Here is a 24,339-nt window from a genome sequence, read left to right on the forward strand (position 1 = left end):
GGGAGACAGAGACGGAGAGGGAGACAGAGACGGAGAGGGAGACAGAGGGAGTCAGGGAGACAGAGGGAGTCAGGGAGACAAGAAAGAATAATAAAAGAAGCATGAGAAACTCCGCTGATTTCAGTGGAGGGACTCCCACCTATACAGAGATGGGATGAGAAGCAGGCTTCCATTTCTCCTGTATGCTCCCAGGTAGCTCAGTTCCCTACCAAAGCTCTCACACAGATGTGAGTAGTGCTGAAGCTGCCCTGGAGATGCAAAAGGCAGCTTTAGACAGTAAGTAGCTAAGCACGGAAACTATTAACCACGCTGGTTTCTGACTTAACATTTCACTTTCCAAAGTTCCTTGCTGAATATTCTCTGCGTCAATAAACTTCTATATGCCAGATGCCTCAGAACTTTTTTAGAGTTTTCCAGACATGTTTGGAGGTGCAAACAAGCATCTGTCTAGTCTATCCTACAATCCAAGCTATGAGACTTTAAAACAACTTAAAATAAATTTCACAAAGTGTGTGTTCAGTCCTCAAATTAAAGCTGCTCTTGGAATCTCACAAAGTCTTATCCAGGGCTTCATTAAGTCACAAAAATGACAGCAATTGCACCAATCCTGTCAGTGATCCAGAACGCTTTCTCACATGAATTTGCTACCATACAGGAAAGGGTTCACCTTCATTAGGCTAAGAAGTTAAGTGAGCTGGAATCCACAGACCAGAGCTGGTTCTGAATTATACCAACATAAACATACCCCTGGCTGTAAATAGGGAATTATTCTGAAAGGGCATTGGTTATCAGATCAAAACGTAATTCAACACTAAGGCAGTAATAGTTCATGTATTAGAAAGCTACGATTTCAGAAACTAATAAAAAAAAAATAGCAGTTTCCAAAGGGATTTGTGTACTCACTTCTATAGCATAATGCAGAGATGAAGAGGCTGGATGCAATGAGAGGTTCTCAAGTGGTTTAATATAAGGTTTCTCCCATCCTGAAGCCAAAGACCATTCAATCATCAGCATATTATCAGTGAACACAGTTCCAAATACCAGACCATTGGGGTCTGGTTTTTCCTTGAAAGTTGTAGCTGGTGTGATAACCAAGTCTGAAGCCTGAAAAAAAACATGAAACGCAAAAATAAATATAGCAATTAAATTAGACTGATTGAAAAATACTCCTGCATCAGTGAACATGGAAAAATACAATATTTTATCTGCAGGGGTATTTACGGACAGAATTGTTAATTGTGGCTACCTCTAAGCAGTTGCCAAAGCATTCGTACTATGTATGCACCCATACACACAGAGCTTCTTAGATCGGTTGTTGAAGAACTTTTAAGTGAAGAAAGCAGTACAAGGTGGAAAACAAAACAAAACAACAACAACAACAACAAAAAACACAAACACACAAATAGAAAATTATCAGATGAAAATTTCTTGGATAATTAGATTAACACATCCATACAAGTTCCAGAAACTCCCAGATACTGTATCTCAGAACTTAAGCTGATCATCAGAACCTAATCCTTCTCACAACTACGTATGTTGCACTGATTTGCCTTTAATGAATAAAACCAGAGAGAGAGACCTGAGTCAGCAGGTTACTTGGGTTGCACCAGCTTGTTCATTCACATTTGTATTTTCCTAGAAAGATTCTATTAGCACAAAGAAGGCTAAATGTTTCCCGGCATGATTAACAGTAGAGACTTTCCCTTACCAGCCATGACTAGCTGCAGAAACACAACATAGTTCTTTGTATTTGTTTTGGTTAGGAGAGAGTGAATGTTTTTCATAGTAGCTTAATTAGTGTTAATCATTGTAAAGAACAGCAGAGGGAGAAGGAAAGCAGGATCTCTGGCATGTCACTTCCCTTTACAGATAGATAGGGGCAAAACAACAGGAGAAAGCTATGAAGTGGACAGTCTTGATCCACTTCTCTCATTCTCTTTCTACAGCTGTGCTGGTCAGAGAGTGAAGGAAGAACTCAGAAATCCCATCTGAAGCTCCATTTTCTTTCCTAACATGACTCAGAAAGCATCGACCCTTACTACAGAACCCAGAGCGAAACCCTACTCCTCTATACTGGGTGCATATAGAACAGACTAGACTGCAGTACTTCAGATTCTTTTCATATTACTTGTCTGGACACTAAAAAGGAGGGTCTGCCAGAGATAGCACTAACTTGTGCTTTTCAGACCCAGCATATATTTTACAAAATGAGAAACAACTAGTCCCAAGCTTTTGAAACAACACACAGGCACCATCTCTGTCAACAACCTGATTTTCAAGATGTCTTTAATCAGTGGTCTGTTTCTTATCGTTGTTTTTTGTTGTTGTTTTCCCTAATGGCTTAGATGTGAAATTAACTTAGAGCTGGAGCATATGAATAGATAAAAGCTTGTTTCAAACTATCTCCAATTATAGGACTTGTCTAGATATTACAGTGCATTGCCTTGGTTGAACTAATACATAAACTGATGAAAAAAGTTACTCTTAACTCTTGAGAGTACCCTTTGTACTGCTGACAGTGAACACTCCAATGGGAAAAGCACTAATGATGCCCTGAAAATAAAAATCAATTTTACCTGACAACCTCTTATCACGGACTTTGGAAAAAAAAAGAAAAAAAAAAAAAAGATATCACACAGAAGAGTATGGATGAAAATAAAAGCAACAAAGGAGTGTTTGCATTTATCCACAATGCAATATTGTCCTCAGGAAAACACTTATGCAGGAGCAGGATGTCAATGGGGCTTAAGTATGGATGTAGAACACAATTACAACCTTGCCTTTATCTCAGGGCAGAAATGCTTGAATCATGGCTTCTAAAGAATTCCTGCTGCCAGTGGTATTAACAGCACTCCCTGAAATCAAAGCTTCAGTCTTATTTCAGGTCACTTTTGTTAAGGTAATTATCCTGACGATGAATGGGCCTGAGGACAAGAATATGTCTCCATATTCAGTCTTGTCCCCCTACAAATCCAACAGTGTGCTGATTTCTGCCTGTACGCCACATTTTGCCCCTTCCTCAGTTTTAGCAGCACAAGTAGTTGTAAAGCAGCTCTATAATACAGTTTGGTAAGCTCAACTGTATTAACAAATAGCCTTTACTTTAAGGATGATGAAGGATTTTAATGTGGTCCTTCTGATGGGCCCACAAGCACATGTAGAGGGAGTAGCAAGCTGCAGCCATAAGAAAAGAAATAATCCCATGGGAGTGTTTGGATTTATTTAACCACATAAGTCATCTTGCCATAAAACATATTCCTTCAGCTTTGGAACATGAGATTCAAAAGATCCTTGGAAAGAGTGTCTATAACATGAGTGATAATTTAATAAAATTATGTCACTCAAATATGAACATACTGCTGTGTCCTGATAACTGGTACAAAGAGGGGCCCAGAGCCAGAGTCACTCCTGTTCTGGCTCATTAGAGACAAGAGCTGGACCAAGAACTCACTCCTGCAAGCTCAATAAAACAGGTACTGCTGTGTGACAGGCAGTCCCACAGCAGTGCCTATGGCTCAAAGCAATAGTCCAGGCTGCTTGGCTCTCAGCCCCAAGGACTGGGGACCTTCTGCAGTCACAAACAGAAATCACCAGACTAGATTTCATGCTGAGTCACTTGAAGGCAGAAAGCCTAGAGTGGTAGCTATCATGCTTGTCCTGAAAGGAAGCAAGTGCTTCCCAGACCACAGAGCTTCTTGGAGCTGCACACTGTAGACAAGGAGCCTACCTGCTGTTTCTCACCTCTTTCAGCAACAGGAAAACCTATTCTTTACCTTTCGTTCAGGCATTTTGCAAACACCTAACCCAACATCAGGTAGGACACCTGATTTGCCCTTCAAACAGCACTAGGAACATCCTTCAAAAGGGCTCAAAAATAAGCTTAAGTGCAGAGTAATAGGGAAGCAATCATTAAACAGGCAAGAAGGCAATTTTTCTGATCCTCATAATGCTGACAAATTCTGTTAAACTCTCAAGAGACATTTACATTTTATTTTATTTTTTTGGCCATTACTATTCAGAATTTTTTTTTTTTTTTAAGGATCTTCCCCCTTTATTCTTTCTATTGTATTTCCCTCTTTCTCTGTTTTTACTGAGCAAAACCTAATGCTTTTTATGTCAATACACCATTAAGTGCTGCAATGCATTTTTTTATTTTTTTATTTTTTTTTTTAAATAAAGGAGTTGAGGGTGGTGGTTTTTGGAGAGCCCATCCTGGGGTACTCCTCCTCACCGTGTCATCTGCGGTACAGAGTATTTCCAGAACCCTCAACATCTTTTAGGTTGCTGAGCAATAAGGCTCCTACATAACACCTCACTTGGCATACAGACCCCTTTCACTTAGCTTGCAGTCCTGCCCCAGCATTTTTTGTTGTTGTTCAAGCAGCACCAGTGGGAGGGGAAATGGACACACAAAAGAACCTGCACAAAGAGAGCAGAGCAAGGGCAGTTGACAAATACAGGAGTACTGATTAAGTATCAATGCCTGTTACTTTTACATTGCTAAAAAAATTATCATGATATTGCCAGGGCATCACCTATGACCTTTAAAAATCGCCATTTCTTTCTTTGCTTTGTCAACATTGCCCCAGCCCTGTAAGCAGCATTAAAGTTTGGCATTAAGATCCACCCAGAATCCCGCTGTTTGTACTGCTAATACACAGGGCATTTTTAAATTACGTTTGTATTTTGCTTGCTTTGTTTATCAGTGTGCTCTTAAGCACTTTCTGACACTGCCACCTAATAATGCCATTAAATTAGAAGCAAAACCAGTAAATGCTGGAACAAAAAGGAAAATGGAGATGAAGAACTAGATGAGACACACAGTCTATTAAGCACAGCTGTTCCACCCTTGTTGCCTACAGTAGAATGACAAAGACTGAGTTTCAGCCCTGTAAACTCTCCATGTCACAGCAGGATAGTACCTACAAGCTGTGTGCCTACGTCCCAGCTCTGGACAACCCTGTAAGAAATAGGAGTGCCTGTAGCAGCCAGAAAGGGGTGGTGGGGAATCCAGCTGGATACTGCTGCTTTTAAAGGCTTATATAATGATGCTGCACTGCAAACAGCTACTGTCTCTACCGGGTACATGTTTTTGAATGTCCCCTTATCTGGGAATTGCCTGTTGATTCTGACATGACTTCACCCAGAGTGAAGCTCTGCCCAGCCCAGTTAAGATTCACTGTGACCTCCTGAAACTAAAATTCACCATTTGATCAAAATAGATCTTGTAAATTATGAGCTAAGGCAAATTAAATATGACATGCTGATCAGTGTCATTTTTAACCAAAGCTGCAGCAAGACGTCATGGTGCCCATAGCCAAGATGTCATTTTAATGTTTATTCCATCCAGCCTATGGAATAGTCATAAGTGGATTTGGAGCTGACAGTAGACTCTGGACAGTAGTCCAGAGTTTTTACTTCCGTTACTACACTCCTACCTTTCTTACCTAGAGAGCTGCCTGGGGTAGGTGCAGATGGTGTTTATTTTGTCCTATTCTTTCCATCAAATTTTGCCAGTTCCTTCCCAAATGATCCTTGGATGTGGCTTCCCAAATGACCTTTGGCTGCGGCAATTTTCACTGCACTGAAACTAATAGACCATAGTAGAGTTGAAGAGCTGTAAGAGGTGTCACCCTAACTTTTCTAAACTCTGCACTGGGCCAAGCATTTCTATCATTTACTTGAGTACAAAGAGAACTGGCAGCCTCAGCTTTACAACAGCTTACAAGTTACCTAACTGTAACAGCAAGTTGCAGCAGATATCCTCAAAACATTAGCACACTTTCTGTGAAACTGACAGTAATCTATTATGAAATAAGTAACCTCTCTGACTTCTAGTCAGGATGATTCATTCAAGATTCCAAAGCAACTGCAATTATTACTTTTCATTACTTAAGCTGAGTTTTTAAGCATATCCTAGGAAAGATCAGGCCTTCTGATGCAATAACAGACATGGAAGCATAGATAAAATTGAATAATTTGTTTTGCCCTTGCAGTTGTGAACAGGAAACTGAGGTTGCAGTCATGGAGGAGATTTTGAGGAGGAGACAGATTACAAAGACCATAAGGAATTACTATGGAGGGAAAAGTTAACAAAGCATAGCTGAGGGAGTTGGACAGAATGAGGCTGGAACGAAACAGAATGGTTTTGAGGAGGGCACCAGGGATGAGGATGTCATTCTCCTGTCTTTCTGACTGTGGCACCATCATCATTGCCTTTGGGCCCTCCCTAAGACACACCTCTCTTCTTCAGGAACCCGTTCTTTCTGCTGGAACAGCTGCTTCCTCCCCTCAACACCTTCTGTCTGGCCACTTCACCCTGAGGCTCCACGTATGAGACAGACTGAGGAGAGGAGGCTTGCACTGCCAAGGAGAAGTAGTGGAGAAGCTGAGCTGAGGATACTAACCAGGTGAATGAAAAGCTCCTCCAGCCTCTGGAAGCTGAAACACTCCCTTCTCCTGGACAAACTCTTTTTGGCCTTGCAGCCAATGAGCAAAAGATCTATACTGTGTTAGGCTGCAAGTGGCAGAGGATTGCCCGCGTTTTATTTGTTTCTGCTTACCTAAGCAATGTTCCCATCTCATTCCGAGATATTCCAGCCCAGCAGCCTCTTGTGGCAGGGTTCAGGCTACCGTGTGCTGCACATAATTGCTTCGGTAGAACAGGTACTATGAGCAGCCCACAGGGAACTGCAACCTGATCCAGGAAAAGCCTTCACCACATGGTCCTGCTTTCTGTAGGATGACATCATAAATCATGCTTAACAGCTACTACTGCACAAACAGAAATGGCTAATGCCAAACTATTGTCAAGCCTGAGAAATCAGGGATGGCATGCCAGCTCCTCCATCAGTGGCATCAGACCAGACAGCAGCAGTGCTGGGCTACGCAGTCAGGAAATGGGAAAATTATAGAGGCTGTGTGTTGTGTTGACTTGAGGCAAATGGTCCTTTTCTCCTCCTAGGACAAAATTAACAATCATTTACTCTGCCTATTCCTAAATCCTGTCTTAGAAATGCTGAATGCTGCTCTAGTGGATGCAATCAGTTGCAACTTCTAGCATGTCATATTTGTCTCATTTGTCTGACTTACTACCACTAATCTCTTGGCCACCAGCAGATACCACAGCAGCATGGTCTATTTGAACAAAAAATTAGAGATTTACTTCCTATTAACCATGGACAAACCACTACTCCATGCTTTTGTTTCTTTTCTCATCCTCATCTTTTTTGGAAAATCTTGCTTTTTTTTCTGGGGCAGAGACCATCACTTTCTGTATAGGGCTAAGCCCAGCACGGCTGTGATCACAATAATAAAGTCTACAGTAGAAACAATAAGATCAATAAGAATTATACCAGAATAAGAAAATAATAAACAGAACAAAAATATAAAACAGAATAAGAAAGTTTAAAAAAATCTTAGAAATCTATTACTAGCTTGTAAGTATAAAAAGTAATGTAACCTATCCTATAATCCCTTTACTGTCACTACTATTTTAAATTTACAGCAGAGCCTGAGGCTTGAAAATGGAAAGTGTGTCAAGATACAGCAGGAAGAAATTCAAATCTTCCAAGGACGGAAGGAGAGAAACAAAATAAAATATATTCTGCAACCTCAGGAAGAATATCCAGAAATTTTTCAACATAAAGGCTCCCTGAGACTTCATCTGGGAATATTTATTAGCACATGTAATTGGACTGGGGCCTGGAAACATTGCATCAGGTTGACAGTACACTGGGTAATAAAAAACAGAGCAAGTGACAAAGCAAAAGTCAAGACCCTGAATAATTTGTGAATTAATCATGGAAGCAACAGAAAATATGTCTGGAAGGACTTTGTCTAGATGTTGTTCTCTGCAAAGCATGTATCTAATCTATTCACAACAGATATTTATCAAATATTTGTCAAACCAAAGAATGAGCTTCTACTACACCCCCAAGCAATGGGAAGAAAGGGAGGAGGGAACAGCACATTGTTGACTTCTTTAACCTTTCCCCTCACCTGATGAACACTTTGTCTGATGCAGCAATGTTTGATCTGGTACAGTAGTCAAATAACATAAAAACCTGACGTTGAATCCTAATAAGGCGACATATATGTGGTTGGAATTGACAAACTTCTTGCCTAGAGGGTGAAAAGGGAACACATGGCAGCAGACCAAATCAAACTGCTATCTCAAGCTTCCAAAACACACCAGAAGGGAAATAAAGGTGGTGGAAAGCTAGTCTGGGTAGCTTGTAAGGAAAGCACTGAAGAAACTAGCCCTGCCCTACAAAGCACTGGAGCACATGGATAATGCATAGTATCATTGATTTAAATGGCAGCAACTAAATTTTAAGTTCTTCAGCATTTGCTCAAATGTTGCCCTGCACCAACTCCCTTTGACCTGGTCCAAACATCATTAAAGTTAATCAAAACCCCTTCCTCCAGATTTATAGAAGTTTGGATCATAAGGGAGGCAAAGCAACCCAAATCTTTACAGCCTCACCCATTTCTGCTGCTTCAGGAAACTTAAATGGACTAGTAATACTTTATTATTAGGAGTAGTAATATTTTATGTCCTTTTCTCATTAGTCTGGTTCTCCTGTGATATTTTCAGATCTACTAAAAACACTACTAAATACTACTAAAATCTAGTGTCTCATTTATCAACAAATTATAGAGAACATTTGAAATATAACTAGCACCTAAAATATAAACTATCAGGGTATTGATAAGACTATTAAACAGAGAAGCAGAAACTGGATATTGATACATTACATTTTGGTCATATTAACCATTACTTTTTGCCAACAGCTATTCCACTTAACTAGGGCAATCAGAAAATGTCAATAGGGAGGAAGCATGAGCTAGCTTTAATGCAGTCATTGCACTGGACTGAAAAACACATTGCTGCAGCTCACTGATATGGCTGGCCAGGTTAGTTATATAAAAATCCTCTTTGGCACTTCATGTATGCAGTGTAGCTATACCTGGGCTTTTGCTTAGAAATAAGCAATTCCATATAGAACAATAAGGGAGATCACAAATGGCAGGTCTATAATAGCACAATTCCTTGCACAGGCAGCCCCCTCAGACTCATATTCAAACATTTCCTTAAATACAAGGCTAGGGCCCTTCTTCACTAAAAGAACACATTAACTAGTAACACTACTCATGTTATTCACTGTAAGTATATACTGCTCCTTCTCAAAACTCTGTCAACTTGGTTAACATTGTGGTGCTTCTCTCTGCTTCCAGCCACTGTATTTCCGCATTGTAGCATAAAAACACTGTTCCATTTTTAGAAAGTGTGCCTAGAAGAAGCTTTGAGTCTAACACAAGCTGGGTACTCACACTGGCCTGTGACACATAACTGCAATAGCAAGATCTGTGACATTTTTACCAATACCACATTTTTGTACAGAGGCACATTGTTAGATGTTTGAATAATGCTGTAGGAAAACATAAATTTGGTGCATAAAGATTAGAGATGCTGATGTCTCTGGGTTCCAGAAATACTGTCATTTCTATTTCACACAATTAAAGTGAAATATTTACTTTTTTTTTATCTGCTTTATCTGCTGGGTTATCTGCTTTAATGAAGGAAGAAATGAATTGCAAACCTAAATTTCAGACAAACAAGTTTGAAATACTTCACCTAAGTAGCCTGGCCAGTCAGAAACATGCAAATGTGTTATGTGGGATAGCCAAGAATAGAATCATAATCTCACATGCCCAAGCCCTGGGCAGTTGCAATTAAATCTTCTTACCCTGATTTTAATGAGCTTGCAGACATGCAGGGGAGTGGATTCACAGAAAGAAGGCATTCAGAATTTGCCATAGAATCACAGAATAACCCAAGTTGGGAGGGAACAACAAGTATTATTTCCCATGGAATTTCAAAACCAAACCAAATGAATTAAAACAAACAAACAAACAAACAAAAACTTCTATTTTGGGGAATATAAAATGCTTTCATGGTACAGTCTCTTACAGAGATTTAAGGACTTACTTCAAACCTTCAGTTAATCGCACCTGCCTTTTTCCCTAATTCCATCTCTTACAATGGTAGACAGAAGATAAGCTTTACAAATTGCCATGAATTTCATGGCTTGATCTGCCACAGAAGTTGTCATATTGTTCCAATTCATTCTATTCAGTACTTTCCTAGAAATAGGTACTATGCGTGAGATTAGGATAAAACTTTTTCAGCCCTCTAGGCTGTTAGTTCATGAGAAAGAATTAAGACGTAGGGATGATTTAAGAAGTAAGCAGAAAGGGCCAGAGGCCGGGGGGGGGGGGGGGGGGGGTGGGGAGAAGACAAAAAACTAACAAACAAACAAAACACTAAATTCTCTTCCTAAATATCAGTCCTTATTCACGTGTGTTAAACAAATAAAACATTTAATATCAAGTCTGGGGACTTCATACAACAATGTTACTTGAAGAAAATTAAGAACTCTTGGAAGCAGATATGGACAAAATGGATTCTGTAAGTTTTGGAGTCATATACTTTCTATTGGGAATTACTTTCTGGTGCTAAAGCCTTGCATTTTAAAAATAACTCTTCACTTTATGAAAAAGATAGTCCAGAAAAAGATAAATCCATATGGATTGTACAACCTCTGTGCTTTTACAGACACCAACTGTATCTTCACCACCTAGATAAAAAGAAGATAAAGCATCACTTTCTTTGCGCTATAATTTAACTTAGCAAAACTGTCCCCTGGCTCTCTAACATCTTTCTTTTATCTTGGCTAAAAGCTCCTGCTATTTGTTGAAGACAAATAGCTTTATTTGCAAATCCTACAACTTCAGATAATTGGACAATAAGTTTCTCTATTACAGCTTAGAAAACCTATTTGCTTTAGCCTGCAGCTTTAGAGGGACTTTACTCATCTGAAGAGAAACAGAACTACTTCTTGCTACCAAGCTAAAACAGTATAGAGATGCCACAGATGTCAAGCACCCCTGTAGAGGTGGGGCCCCCATGACATGAGAAACCTAACTGCAGACTGCTGGGAAAATCTTGCTTAGAGTACCACAGCAGAATCACAGTGACTTATTTCCACAGCACTAAGAACTTGTGCTCAGCAGCATTTCTTGGCTCCTCCATTCCTGAAGCAGTGACACTACTCTACTTGCTGCTACTACTGTGTGTTAACACTACTGTGTTTCTTTGATCTAGAAACGCTGATCTGCCGAACAGAATCATCAGCAAAATCAAGCTGCATTAGTGGATCTTCCACCTGTGCATGCAACTTAGAGAAAGCCATTTTCTCCTAGTGACCAGCAACCACTGAAACAAACATTCAGTAACACACGCTGGGCTTTTCCTCACCCTCATCAGGACACAACTGAAAATGCACTGTGTGTTGATCATTACTCTGACCTAGACACATACTTTCCAAATAACTGGAATGAAAGCAGCTGATATGAAATGCAGTCAGCGTTGTCCAGCTATTATTAGTAATACTCACACGACTTTGTGCAATGCCTGTGTTGGTGCACAATGCCACAGAAACCACTTAGCCCTCAATCTTCTCTGTGCTGTAGCTGGTTTCCTTCTTGGCAGGTGAAAGTCAGGGTATGTATTTGATTGTAAATCACTGGAGGTAATTCCACAGCATATATATCCTCTACTAGGAATCATAATCAAGTGATGTGAAGTAACTGTGGTCTAATAATATTATTACTCTCCAATTTGTTTTGCAAAAAAAATGGAAACATGAAAAAATGTGTAGATGCACACAGTAGATGAAGCCACAGCTGACCTGATCTAATGCTGATGACAGTCCCACTGGGCTGGATGACCTATGGTTCAAAGACACCAAACTTATGCCATTTGGATGATGTTACATACATATGTATCCACTCACAACTCCCCACTTGGTCATATTTTACTGCTTCAAGACAGTTTACATAAAACCAATGTTCCTCTATACTCATTTTGGAGAATGACTGCCCATTACTGCATCGAGATATTGGGAAGTTTCTGCAGCCAATATTTTCCCATACAACTTAAAGAGCATGAAATTATTTTATGATTTATCTGCTCAATCTACATTTAAAATGAGGTCTAACAGAAAATGATATAAAATTTATATAAAAAATAGAATTTGAAATGGAAAAGCAGGGCATTTTCAGAAAAGGAAAGAAGAATCAACAGCTGCATATGATAAAAAAACCTTACTGAATTCTCATATGCTTTAGCAGGTAAATAATCTGTTGATGTCAGTAGAAAATTACAAATTGAGAACAAGGTGGAGAGGAAAGGGTATGAAAATATATAAACCATGTAAAACTGCTTTATACATAAAGCAGTTAGCCTTATACAAAAACTGGTAACTACAAGTGCATGTATGTACTCATGCCAAAAAACATTTCAGAGTTCCCTTGATGCACATGCTCTGGTCATGTCAGAAACTCTACCCTCTGCTCATATAAAATAAAAGTGCTGTGTTCTTCCTAACCTCTTCAAGAAGTGAAATTCTGACCATGTTCCAGTACTATGTCAGTGTGAGAGTCAATTAGTTCAAACTTTAGAAAGATGTTTCATAAAAAATACAGAATTATCTGGTTTTATGTTTTTAATCATTGCATTGGAGGGGAAGTAAGAAAATTTGGCAGAGAAACACTTCTCTTTAAAAAAAAAACAAAAAAAAAAAACAGTGCCCTTGGAGAATTGCTTGTTTTTATCTGTCAGCAACATTTTCACAAAGACAGTATTTTTCTAAAATAAAGTGTAACTGCCTAATATGTCAAAATGGATGGGTCATTCTCTCTGTTCCCTGAATAAGGAATACTACATCCTACTGTATTTGGTAGGAACTATAGGCATGCTTGAGATACATTAGTATAATCATGGTAGTGAATCATGACAACTAGTGAAGTTTCATTAAAACAAACATATAATCTATCATTAGTGAGGTTTTCCATTGATAGACTGTTTTGAAAACAGGGATATCTTCCTCCGCAAGAAAAAAATATTTTTTTTTTCAACACTTTCTAACATATACTACATAACAAGAAATGCTGCATAGTGTAGCAGTATCTAGCCTACATTTTAACTGCATAGATTACTCCTGCAATACTACTTTATTTATAATTTTAATAATTTTCCAGTCTAAGATACAGTCTTTATTTTCATCTTTAATGCTATTACGTTGTTTGTCAAGAACGTGAAACAAGGCAGGGAAACATTATGAGCACAATGTTTTGCAGAGAGCCATCCAAGGTCATAGACATATGATGCAAAGGCTACATGTTTTAAAACATGCAGCTAAAGGTCCTGTTACAAGGAACATCTGTGTGAAGAGACCTGTAAGAATAAATCAATACCTGTAAAACTTGAATTGGCAGTCTCTCCGTTTGAAGTGCAAATGCCTGCTCTGGAATTGTATTTTCAGTTTCTTCATACTTTATTTAAAGGAGAAATAGACTACAGATTTAGGCCTCTGGAAAAACTGTTAGAGATTTTGGTTATTTATTTGTAGACTATACCAATAGCAAGGAAATAATCTTCATGTTTTAAGTCTTACAATACTTAGCACATTGGTAGATAGTTCACAGCTTGGGCTCTAAACCATTACAACAATGCAAGAAACAAACACTAAAACATAACTTGTTACAGAAAATACCCTCTATCCACTGTCTTGCACAGTTAGATACCAGCTAGTGTCTAACTGGAGGCCATGCAAGCATAGTAGCATAGCATTGCATTCCGCCTCGCTAGTCCCAGATCTTGACAGGGTTCATCAGACAGCGCTCAGCACCAGCTGAGCTTCCAGCCTGCCACAGACTCACATCCCACTGGCTTGGAGCCCAGGATGGCTGGCTCTGTCTGTAGAAGACAGCACAGGAGCACCAAGAGTTTCTTGGAGTAATACGAGGAGCTGTCCAGACACACAAACTCCATTCCACTACCATAAATCTTCTTATTAGCATATCAATCCAGATCCAATCATAGATGCCTTTAGTTTCCTAAGACCAAGTACTATGATTTCAAAGTCAGAGCTAATAAACACATTAAGAGAAAGCAAATTAGAACAACTATGGAAGTACACCATTACATTACCCAAACAACGTTCACTGTCTTATGACAACACAATGAGAAGAATGAATTAATTAAAGAGGTTCCCTAACCTCAAATCACAAAGTGCCTTAGACATAGCTGTGTGCTGTTTCTGAATGCAAAAAGACACATATAATAGCAAAGCCAGATACGTGCACTTCTTGATGCAACATTCCAAAATACATTTGGTGGTAGACAAGATGACTGGACATTCAGTTAGTGAGTTTGTATGCCTCTCCTAGAACTCCAGTGCTCACAATGCACAAAAACTACAAGTATAACTTTTTTGGTTATAGTCACAAACCACAGCCATAATATACTTTCACATACGTATACGTATGTGTACATATCTGTATGTATATAGATAGATAGACAAATGACCAAGGGACTGGAGCACCTCTCCTATGAGGAGATGCTGAGAGAGCTGAGACTGTTCAGCCTGGAGAAGAGGAGGCTCAGGGAGGCTTTTATCAATGTATATAAATATCTGATGGGAGGGTGCAAAGAAGACAGAACCAGGCTCTTCTCAGTGGTGCCCAGTGCCAGGACAAGAGGCTACGGTCACATATTGGAGCACAGGAGATTCCATCTAAACATCAGGCAGCACTTTTGTGCTGTGCATGGACCAGAGCATAGGCATAGGCTGCCCAGAGAGGCTGTGGAGTCTTCCTCCTTGGAGATCTTTACAATCCACCTGGACATGGTCCTGGGCAACCTGCTCTGGGTGGCCCAGCTTGAGCAGGAGTTGTATCACACAGCCTCCAGAGGTTCCTGCCAACCCTACCAGTCTGTGATTCTGTGGTAGATAGATAGATAGATAGATAGATGCACAAACAATAGTTGAGGAGAAGATAAAGATTTCACTCTAGTGGAAGGAGCTGGGTAAATTTAGTTCTGGATATTTGACCTTTTCTACAATACAGGAAGCTGTAGCATAAGAAATGTCAAAGGAAATGTTTATCTGTTCCACTGGTTGTGTGATAATTCTAAATGTAATAGATTAAGTACCTTATAAATCACAGAGCAATCAGGATGAGATTTTTAACTTGAAAAGTGAGTCAAATTGTGGTACTTCAGTTGCAGTTAACATGAACAAATTGCCAATTCTGACCTATTGACTAGAGAGAACTCCATGAGAACTGAAAACAGTGAACAGCTAGCAGTGAAGTACACAGCTCTCTAGATCCTCTGTGTTGCATTCCTTCCTTCCTTCCCAGTATATGGGAATACTTCAAGTCCATCTTCTGAAGTTAGACAGAAATTGCAGGAAAATTCAAAGCCTACCCACAACTAAAAAGCACAGCACTACATTCTAAAATGAAATACTGTCTTCAGAGGGGTAGTTTTGGATTCAAATATTGGCATCATCCACTTCAAATAATGTTTTATATGAGCATAAAGCAAAACCAAGCCCTGTTATCTATATTTCCATTTCCAAAATATTGAACTACTTAAATTACTGGCACAAAATTGCAGCTTTCTTTAGCACAGTCAGCTCAATGGGCCAACTCTGAAATATCATTATCTGTAGATTCTAAAGTTGCAGCTAACTTTTTCCCAGAACTGTCTGTGAAGTTCCCTATTTATTTGTAATCGCCTAGTGCAATTTTTCCCTCGTTTATAAGCCTTTTTTGTTATAATTTGATAATGAAGTTAAAGAGATTGCAAGTAATTATACATGACATTGTAATCAGTTGCAATATCTCCATCATAACTTCCACATACACACACGGCCCATGGTACAACATTTTCTGAAGAACTGTACCCCTTTCCTGGTGACAGCAGCTAATATTCAGAAACAAAGCCATAACAAAGGAATGGAATTACAAATTAGACTTCAGCTTAGGCCAGCTGTTTTTCTAGCATTATTCCCTCTATGACCATCTGTCCCACCTGCTAGTATATTTTTCCCCTCACACAGACTCTCCACTAAAATGATTTGCCATGCTGGCTGATATGCAAGTATAGATAGAAAGGAAACTGGATTAAATCCAGTTTTGTGCCACTCAATATTTGGAGCTTTGGTAAGGGACCCACTTGACTGAAGTATAATTTAAATCTGTCTCATTTCTGCTTTAATTTATGCCTACTTTACCCATGACCCAAACACTACCAGATATTACTCCCACTCTGTCTGTCCTCCTTCTGGACTATGCCAACAAGTATAGTTACACAAGATTTTCTTTTATTTAAAGCAACTTTTGTTTTTACATACACTAGCATACTCCACTGAATGAATCTACTGAAATCTATCTTATCTATACCTTAAAGGTGATTCCGCAAAACTCTGCATTCCATACATGTGAAATCTTGAAGTTCCAAATCTGGATTCATGCCTGGATATATCAACATTTTCCAAAACAGATCTTCAGGCTGAAAATTCATCTTAAAACATCATTTTGGGCAGAATTACCAGAGGGACACAATGCAAAGAAATAAGGAAGAGAAGAACTGGAGAGAGTTGAGATTTGGGGGGGGGGGGGTTGAAGTTGTTACATGGTCAAATCCTGCAGTCATGGGCTCTTAAGAATTTTCAGCAATTTTCAAAGGGACTAGCATCAGAATAAATCTTATCAAGGAGGCCAGCACATTTTCTGCAGCATTTAATTTCTATATATATTGTTAAAGCCTGGAAACTAAAAGGGAAATAACTACTTAAGCATAATTCAGAAGACTGCACGACCGTGACAATGCCTGAGAAATTCAGGAAGAACATGATGGTTACAAAGTGTTTCATTAGAATTTAATCTCCTGCACTGCTGACAATAGTCAGCAATAACAGGAAAGGAACTGCTGAAAAAGCACAAGTGAGGTCAACAGTTTCTGGGTAATTTTTTTTTTTTTTTTAAATATCTGCAAAAGATAGATGAGGCTTTTTAAAGGTTGCAAAGCAGAGAAAGCAAGGGAAAGAAAGAACTACAGATATGTGACATAAGGAATAAATACATGAGGAGTACAAAAGAGAGGCAGAAAATAAAAAGGAATGAGAACAGGAGGTAGAACTCAAAGGACCAGCATTCCTTATTATCATTGTACTGTTTGCTCATTGAGTGCTGATAATATGCCAGAGCTGTGGTGTGCTTTAGAGTCCTTCTGAGATTCTTAGCTCTGCAATTTTGGGACCAGATGGTAAAAACTACTTTTAAACACCATTCACAAAGCCAAATTTTAACAAATAATGAAGTATAGAGTGTTACATAGACTTTGTCTGGAGAAAAATAAATCAAATAAACAAAAACACAATAAAACCTTAATGTGGAAAAAAAAAAAATAAATCTTGATATTGCTTTTGAAGCAGACAAGTTTAAAAAAAACACTTATAATAGATTAATTATTCTTAATGACTCCTAACCTTTTAGCTAGTACTTGAAATGGTAACAAATTAAAGTTCTTCTTGTAATTTTCTTAATATCTATATTGAAAACATTTTAGCAAATACAACTTACAGAAATATGAAATTCAAGCAGTAGCTTGTCAGTAGCTAAGTATGCCTGCAAAACAATCACTAGCACATTATGGATGCTGTCTGACACCACCTACTGAAATGCTCCAGACACATCTTTTAGCAAAAAAAAAAAAATACCTTGAAAGATTCAGTCACATGCTTTGTTGCTTCGCCTGAACATCCTCCAGCCATGCACTCATTCTGACAGCCCTAGAAGGAATAAAAAATTCAAATTAAATACTTGTTGCAGAAAGGTTAATACACATTCAGCTAATTCTTTTAGAGACAGATTAAACTGAATGATCACTCAGACTTCATCATCAGTAAATATATCAGCAAGACCTTTCTTTGTAGTTTCTTAGCATAATTTTCCACCTTCTAGGCTTTCAGTTTCACTTCAGTTGTGTTATTTTCTGTAACTATTTCAGGACTTCAGTAGGAGTGACAACATCTTATGTTAGATTATTGCTTTGAAGGGTATAAGTCTATTGTCAATGGCATGGGTATTTCATTCCAAACTGAATAAATACATTGTGTTTTTACACAATTTAATCAGATCCCAATTTCTCTACTAAAGCATCCACCCCAGCAGATTTGCCTTTGCTTTTACTCAGAGAAGCCTGACTAAGCAGAATGGAAGAGAGAGGAAAAGGATTTTGGTAAATCCTTTGTTCAAATAAGGCAGTGATAAGGAATGCCCACCAATAAAAAATATATAATCAAAGTATTTTGAATTATCTACTATGTGAAACTTCAGAGTTCTGCCACTGACAACACTAAAAGAAAGAAAGAAAAAAAAAAAAAAAAGAAAGAAAAGAAAAGAAAAGGAGTGATGGTTTTAGATATCCTTCTGTTCAGCATCAGAAGCCTAACAGGGACAGGTACAAGCAATCTATCCAAAGCCTCAATCCCCAGTTCTCACAGCATCAGGATAGCACCTTTGTGGACTCTCCTGCACTAGCTAGACCTTCCTTGCCGGTGGCCAGGAAAATGCATATTACACCCAACCACATGCAGGGAAGGAGACAAACGCAGCCTGACAGTGTTTCTTGTTTCTGAGCAGCATCTTTGATGCCTGGGAGGATGGGCCGTGAAGGGGATGACTAGAAGAATGGCTAAAGGGCAGCGTGACTTGTGAGTTGGAGGGAATGGCAAAAGGGAGAGCTAGCTGTTGAGGTATGGCAGAAAATGGCTGGGCCTGGGGGGAACAGCAGGCTGGTCACAGGGGCTGCCTGAAGCAGGGAGGGAAAGACAGAGGCACTAAGGGATGTTGTTGACAAGGCCAACAGACAATGGGCTTTCAGCCCTGCAGAGAAAGGCCCTGAGAGAAGCCAGCCCAGACTCCTCACATGGTGGCTGCCCCTCACCCTCCCACCCCTCAGCTGTGCTGTATCGAGGTTGGGTGGGAAGTCCCACCCCAGGCAGGAAAGGCCCAGGTCAGAGGTTTAATCCCCTAAAGGAAAGAGTTTCAAAGGAAACTTTTTGGGGCAGACACCTCATGGACTGACCACAAGACCTTATCTGGGGCAGCCCTCACCCTCTGAGGAGTGCCCTGTGAAGGGTGGGTGGCAGTGCCGTGGAGAGCACTGGCCAGCTGAAGACTGCAGCAGCTGTCATGTCCTGTGGGGCTGGAGCTGCACGGGCTACAAAGAGTGACCCACGCACAAGGCAAATATCATGATATTTTTCCTTTCTGCAGATCTTGGGAACGTGGCAAATGGATGTGGGGGGAAAACAGTGTGATCACTGAGCCGTTAATGGACAGCAGGCTTGCTAACAGCAAAAGAAAAAACAAACTCCTAGCCGCAGAGGATCTCACTTCCTCGCTTTCTGCCCCAACAGCCTAGGGAGGCAATAACATCCCTCCTGCCTTTTCTAAGTATCAGCTTTAGCCCTTCTCTTCCTCTTATCTTTTTCCTAACCCTCTACAGTAAGGCATGCAATCACAACTACAGATTCCTTACTATCAGCTAAAGGAGGATCTGCTGAAAAAAAATCACAAATCCCTTTACAATGCACAAAAATAATTACTATTAAAATAATAGTAAAAAAAAAAAAAAAAAAAAAAAAAAAAGTGTTTCATTTGCCATAAACCTTGAGACAGAGGGGAGATTCTCCAGAAAGACAAATCTTTTGAGTAGAGTCTGGTCAACAGCATTTTCTATCAGACCACAGCAGAACTGAAGTATTACTTAAACTGAGGGACAGCCTGAACTAAGCATTGTATAAACAGGTCCTTTTTTTCCCTGTAATTCTTCATACACCTCCAAGTTCAGTGGTAAAATCCCAGGAGATCTCCATGATACCATTAGTTTGTAACAGCTACTTTTTCTGCAGGTCAGTTAGATTAGTTCAGCTGGGAAAGGACCTGCAAAGATCATCAGTTCCAACTGCCTGACCTCTTCAGAGCCACCCAAACATTAAAGCATGTTCTCGAGTGCATTATCCAAATGCCTCTTGAACACTGAGGCACTTGGACAAAAAAACATCCCTGTAGGAAGCCTGTCCCAGCATTTGACCACCCTCACGGTAAAGACATTTTTCCTAATGCCCCACCTGACCCTCCCCTGGTGCAGCTCTGGGCCATCCCTGTGCGCCCTGCCCTGCCCTCAGTCCTAGGGAGCAGAGACCAACACCTCCCTCTGCACCTCCCCTCCTCAGAGAGCTGCAGGGAGCAGCAAGGTCACCTCTTGGCCTCTCTTCTCCATTCTGGACAACCCAGTGTCCTCAAAGGACATGCCTTCCAGCCCTTTCACCACCTTTGTTGCCCTCTTTTTGAATGCTTTTGAGGATCTTACCATCCTTTTCATACTGAGGAGCCCTGAACTGCACATGATATTCAATGTGAGGCCACACCAACGCTAAATATAGCAGGGGAATCACCTCTTTTGACTGCCTGGCTGTGCTGTGTTCAATGCACCCCAAATGGAGTTTGCCCTCCTGGCTGCCAGGGCACACTGGTGGCTTGTGCTGAGCATGGTACCAACCACAACCCCAGGGCCCTTCTGCTGAGCTGCTCCCAGCCTCGCCTCTCCCAGGCTGTGCCCATGCCCGCCATCACTTTGATGCATTTCCCTTTGTTGAACTTCATGCCATTGCTAAATGCCCAGTGCTCCCATCTATCTAGAGCCATCTGCCATGACTCTCATCCCTCCAGAGAGCCAACAGCACCTCCCACTTTAACATCACGAGCAAACCTGCTGAGGATTCATTCAACTCCTGCATCCAGGTCATTGCTAGAAATGTTGACTACAACCCTTTGCGCTCTCCCAGCAAGGCACTTCATCACCAAGCATGGCATGACCCTGTTTATCTCACAGTTGGACAATTTGTTCACAAGGATGCTGTGAGGGACAGTATCAAAGGGCTTTAAGATCAAAAAAAAAAAAAAAAAAAATCTATGGCCTTCCCTTAACCCACTAAGCAGGTGACCTTATCACAGAAAGAGATCAAATTACTAAGACAGGACTTATTACCAAGACAAAACTAATTAAGCCAACTGATTTTTATTCACACTGCAGTGAATTAGGATGGAGACAATGCTGACAGGATGGTAGCTGCCAGCTTTATAAGCACAAATTTATCCAGCAGCTCCAGCTCCATGGGTGGCTTTTCTCTAATATCTAGTATGCAAAATTGGATTTCCTGAGAATAACTATTGGTAATAGCAAATACAATAGATATTCATGATTCTTCAGTTTCTTCTTATCTCTGCTTTATGAAGTTGCCCTGTACACATCAGTGTACACATCGGTACACATCAGTTGCCCTCTGCACATCAGAGAGGATAGAAGCTGGATGTTGTTTAATATTTGCTTTCATCTCTAAGAAGATACAAAACTTTTAGGTGAATTTCAAGTGTGGACCACCTACAGGAACAGTCCCTTAGGGGCTTGATCATGTCATTCAGTTCAAGGCTCCCACTGAACTCAGTGAAGTCAACAGCTCATTTTTTGGGCACATGCCATTGGGGCCAATCCTGTTCTCCATGTAGTCATTCTGTTTTAGAGATTTAACTTATGTTTAAAGCAAGTAGCTAACTGCCTTTGTTATACTGAGATTATATTGAGTTAATCCTTGAGCACCAGAAAGACATACCACAATTGCTTTCTAATTGATGGAGTCATATTTTAATGGTTCCATGGCTTTTTAAATCTGAAACATGTTGTTAAATACAATAAGCAAAATTACTCCCTGGTTTAGTGCCAACTTTGCCAAGAGAGATGTGCTAAGCATAAATTTGCCCTTTGTTTATAATAGCATGGTAGATTTAAAACTGTATCCAATAAAACACTGATGTTATCCTAAAGATACATTTGAGCCACAGGGTCAATGTTTCCTCAAAAGTGACTCAGGTCTGTAAAATCCTTGTGAGCCCAACGTATGCATTACACAAGCATAACTTCTTAAACTGTAGCATAGAGCTATCAACATTTCTTTATAGCACATGTAACTGTTCTTTGTAAATTTTAAATAGTACAGTATTTCACGGTTTTCCCTAAAAAATACTGGATACATTTGAAATTGCACACTGGTTTTTATCATTACCATAGAGCCTGTATGAGAAAAGAATGCGAAATATTACACTACAGATTAAATTTTGTTTAAAAATGTGTTCTAAGTGTCCCTGTATCATTGAGAAATACAACTAAAAGACCTGGTAATGAGTAATTTATCATTTACTTTTACAGAGGAGCTCAATGGTATAATAATTATTGCAAATCCTTTACTGTTTACAAAATTAAACACAATAAACTTGGTTGGATCAAAGTCCCTCCTCACATTAGTACATAATTCCAATCTAATAATAACAATAAAATCGAAGATACACAAGATATAAGCTTTATTGTAAGGATTAGTCTCTTTCCAATAATTGAATGACCACTGTGTGTAATTTACCTGCACTTTTGGAAATTTTATGCTTCACAGCTGTCATTTGTGAGAGCTTCCCCAAACCTGAATATTCGCCTCCTGCATTTGGCCCTCAGACTCCTTTAGACGTGAGAATTTTCAACATCTTTTAGCATCAGGATGCTCCAAACAATGCTTCTTGGCTTTCCCTGCTGTCTTTGCACACATTCTCTGTTACTCTGTTACAGACATGAGACCGTGTAGCAAAAATACTGACCTGTGATTAACTTCACTATTGCCATTTTGTCATGCATCTAGTTATGCTCATCTTTTATGGTGCCATTTTGTTGCTCATGGCTTCTTCAAATCAGAGAAATCACCTTTTAATGCAGACAGATTCCTCATCCTTTAGCTGAAAGAACCTTCTGCTACAAATATCAACTTGTATTCTGCCTAAACACTCCCAAGACTTCTGAGACTACACGTCTTAGTTCCTCCTGTGCTCTCACACTAGATAGCTTTTGAGACACAGCGGTAGCATCAGTGTTTTCATTCTCACTTGGGATTATCTATTCTATAAAGACTGATTCTATCTGATCCTTTGTCAAACTGCTCTTCTTAGGCTTTAGCTACCCCATTATCCTGTATGTTGGTCCTGTTAGGAAATAGAAACTGAAGATTACCAGAAGCCTCACTTATTTTTAAGTGCTCACTTATTTTTTCTATGTTGTTCAATAACTCTTCTCACCACTGGGGAACAGAAAGCTTTCCCTAGTGGAAGACTGGAGTAAAGAAATAGATTGCAAATTATTTCTATAGAGTTCACACTGTCAGCTAGGAGGTTATATTGGCTGCTTTTCAAAACAACTCAAGATTTGCAGCTTCACAAACTCCTTCACCATCTTTTTGGTTTCATCTCCCCCACAGAACTTATATACTGCTGACCTTCATCAATTCTCATTTTTTTCTTAGGCAGTGTTCTCAGGGCTACTAGTATTTGAGTATTACAAAAAGGAACTTGTCATTTAAGTTCATCTTTCTTGATAAAATGATCAGGGGGCATTTAGTATCAAATTTTGTGCAAACACCTCTGTAAATGCCATCAGTATGCCCAAGTTAGTATGGAGTAATCTGAGCTGTCTGCAGGCTAAGTCAGAATTTTACCAATAGTTCCAGTTCCCTGGTAATAGTACTGATGGCAGCAGGAAACGCCAGACACCCAACTACATTCTGCTGCTGCCTACAAAGGAATTGCAGGCAGTGCTTTGTTGGCAGGAGTTGGCTATTCATGAAGGACAAGAATGCAAAGAAGCCAGAGACACACATCTATGGTTGTATATGGTTCCTTATACTGAGGTGACCCCACTTCCTGCTACACAGAGAAACTGAAAACCAAGACTATCCTGCAGCAGTCACCAGGCCCAAGTGAAGATGAAATGGAACATTCATCTCAGTCAGAAGTCATATGAAAAACAGTTTTCAGCTAAAAATAAGTCATTTCTGAGACATTTCTCCAGCTCAAAGAGTGCCTTACTGCCTTTCTCCATGCATGCTTGTGGCAATTAAATGTCTAAGAAATATTCCATGCTCTGATTTACACATGAGGATAATGAAATTACAGTACTTATTAAAATCTATAAATCTAGCAAATCAGTAAGTTTTATACTTGACTTATACAATGGTACTGCCTATAGGCAAGCCAAATTAGAGCATGTTTTGACAGGTAATCCTTCATTCAAAACCGTAGAAATCTGAGTTACCTTTCTGTTCCAGATATAAAATAGAGTGTAATGTACACACATGCCAAATATTCTGTGTATTGCTACAGTCATATCGAATATTTCCATGTTTTTAAAACAGTTTTCATCTACCTTTAGGAAATGTTGATATGATTTGACAGCCACAACAGAAAGATGATTTTGCATAAAAAAACATTAATAATCATATCATAGAAAAAGAGAGAGAGAGAGAGAACGAGAGAGAGAGA

At 39.5% G+C, this 24,339-nt stretch overlaps 1 protein-coding gene across 2 annotated transcripts in view; it reads right to left on the reverse strand.

The window, feature by feature from the left end:
• The window catches only part of BCAT1 (branched chain amino acid transaminase 1), a 63,410-nt gene that overhangs the window by 27,629 nt on the left and 11,442 nt on the right, over positions 1–24,339 (reverse strand). For both annotated transcript variants that reach the window (XM_035311676.1, XM_035311684.1), the window contains exons 2-3: positions 17,640–17,711; positions 904–1,104 (exon numbers count right to left, since the gene is read on the reverse strand). In XM_035311676.1, coding sequence (XP_035167567.1) covers positions 904–1,104; positions 17,640–17,711 — 273 coding nt within the window. The remainder of the gene's footprint in view (positions 1–903; positions 1,105–17,639; positions 17,712–24,339) is intronic.

Source organism: Oxyura jamaicensis, chromosome 1 (genome assembly GCF_011077185.1).
Source record: "Oxyura jamaicensis isolate SHBP4307 breed ruddy duck chromosome 1, BPBGC_Ojam_1.0, whole genome shotgun sequence".
Taxonomy (NCBI): domain Eukaryota; kingdom Metazoa; phylum Chordata; class Aves; order Anseriformes; family Anatidae; genus Oxyura; species Oxyura jamaicensis.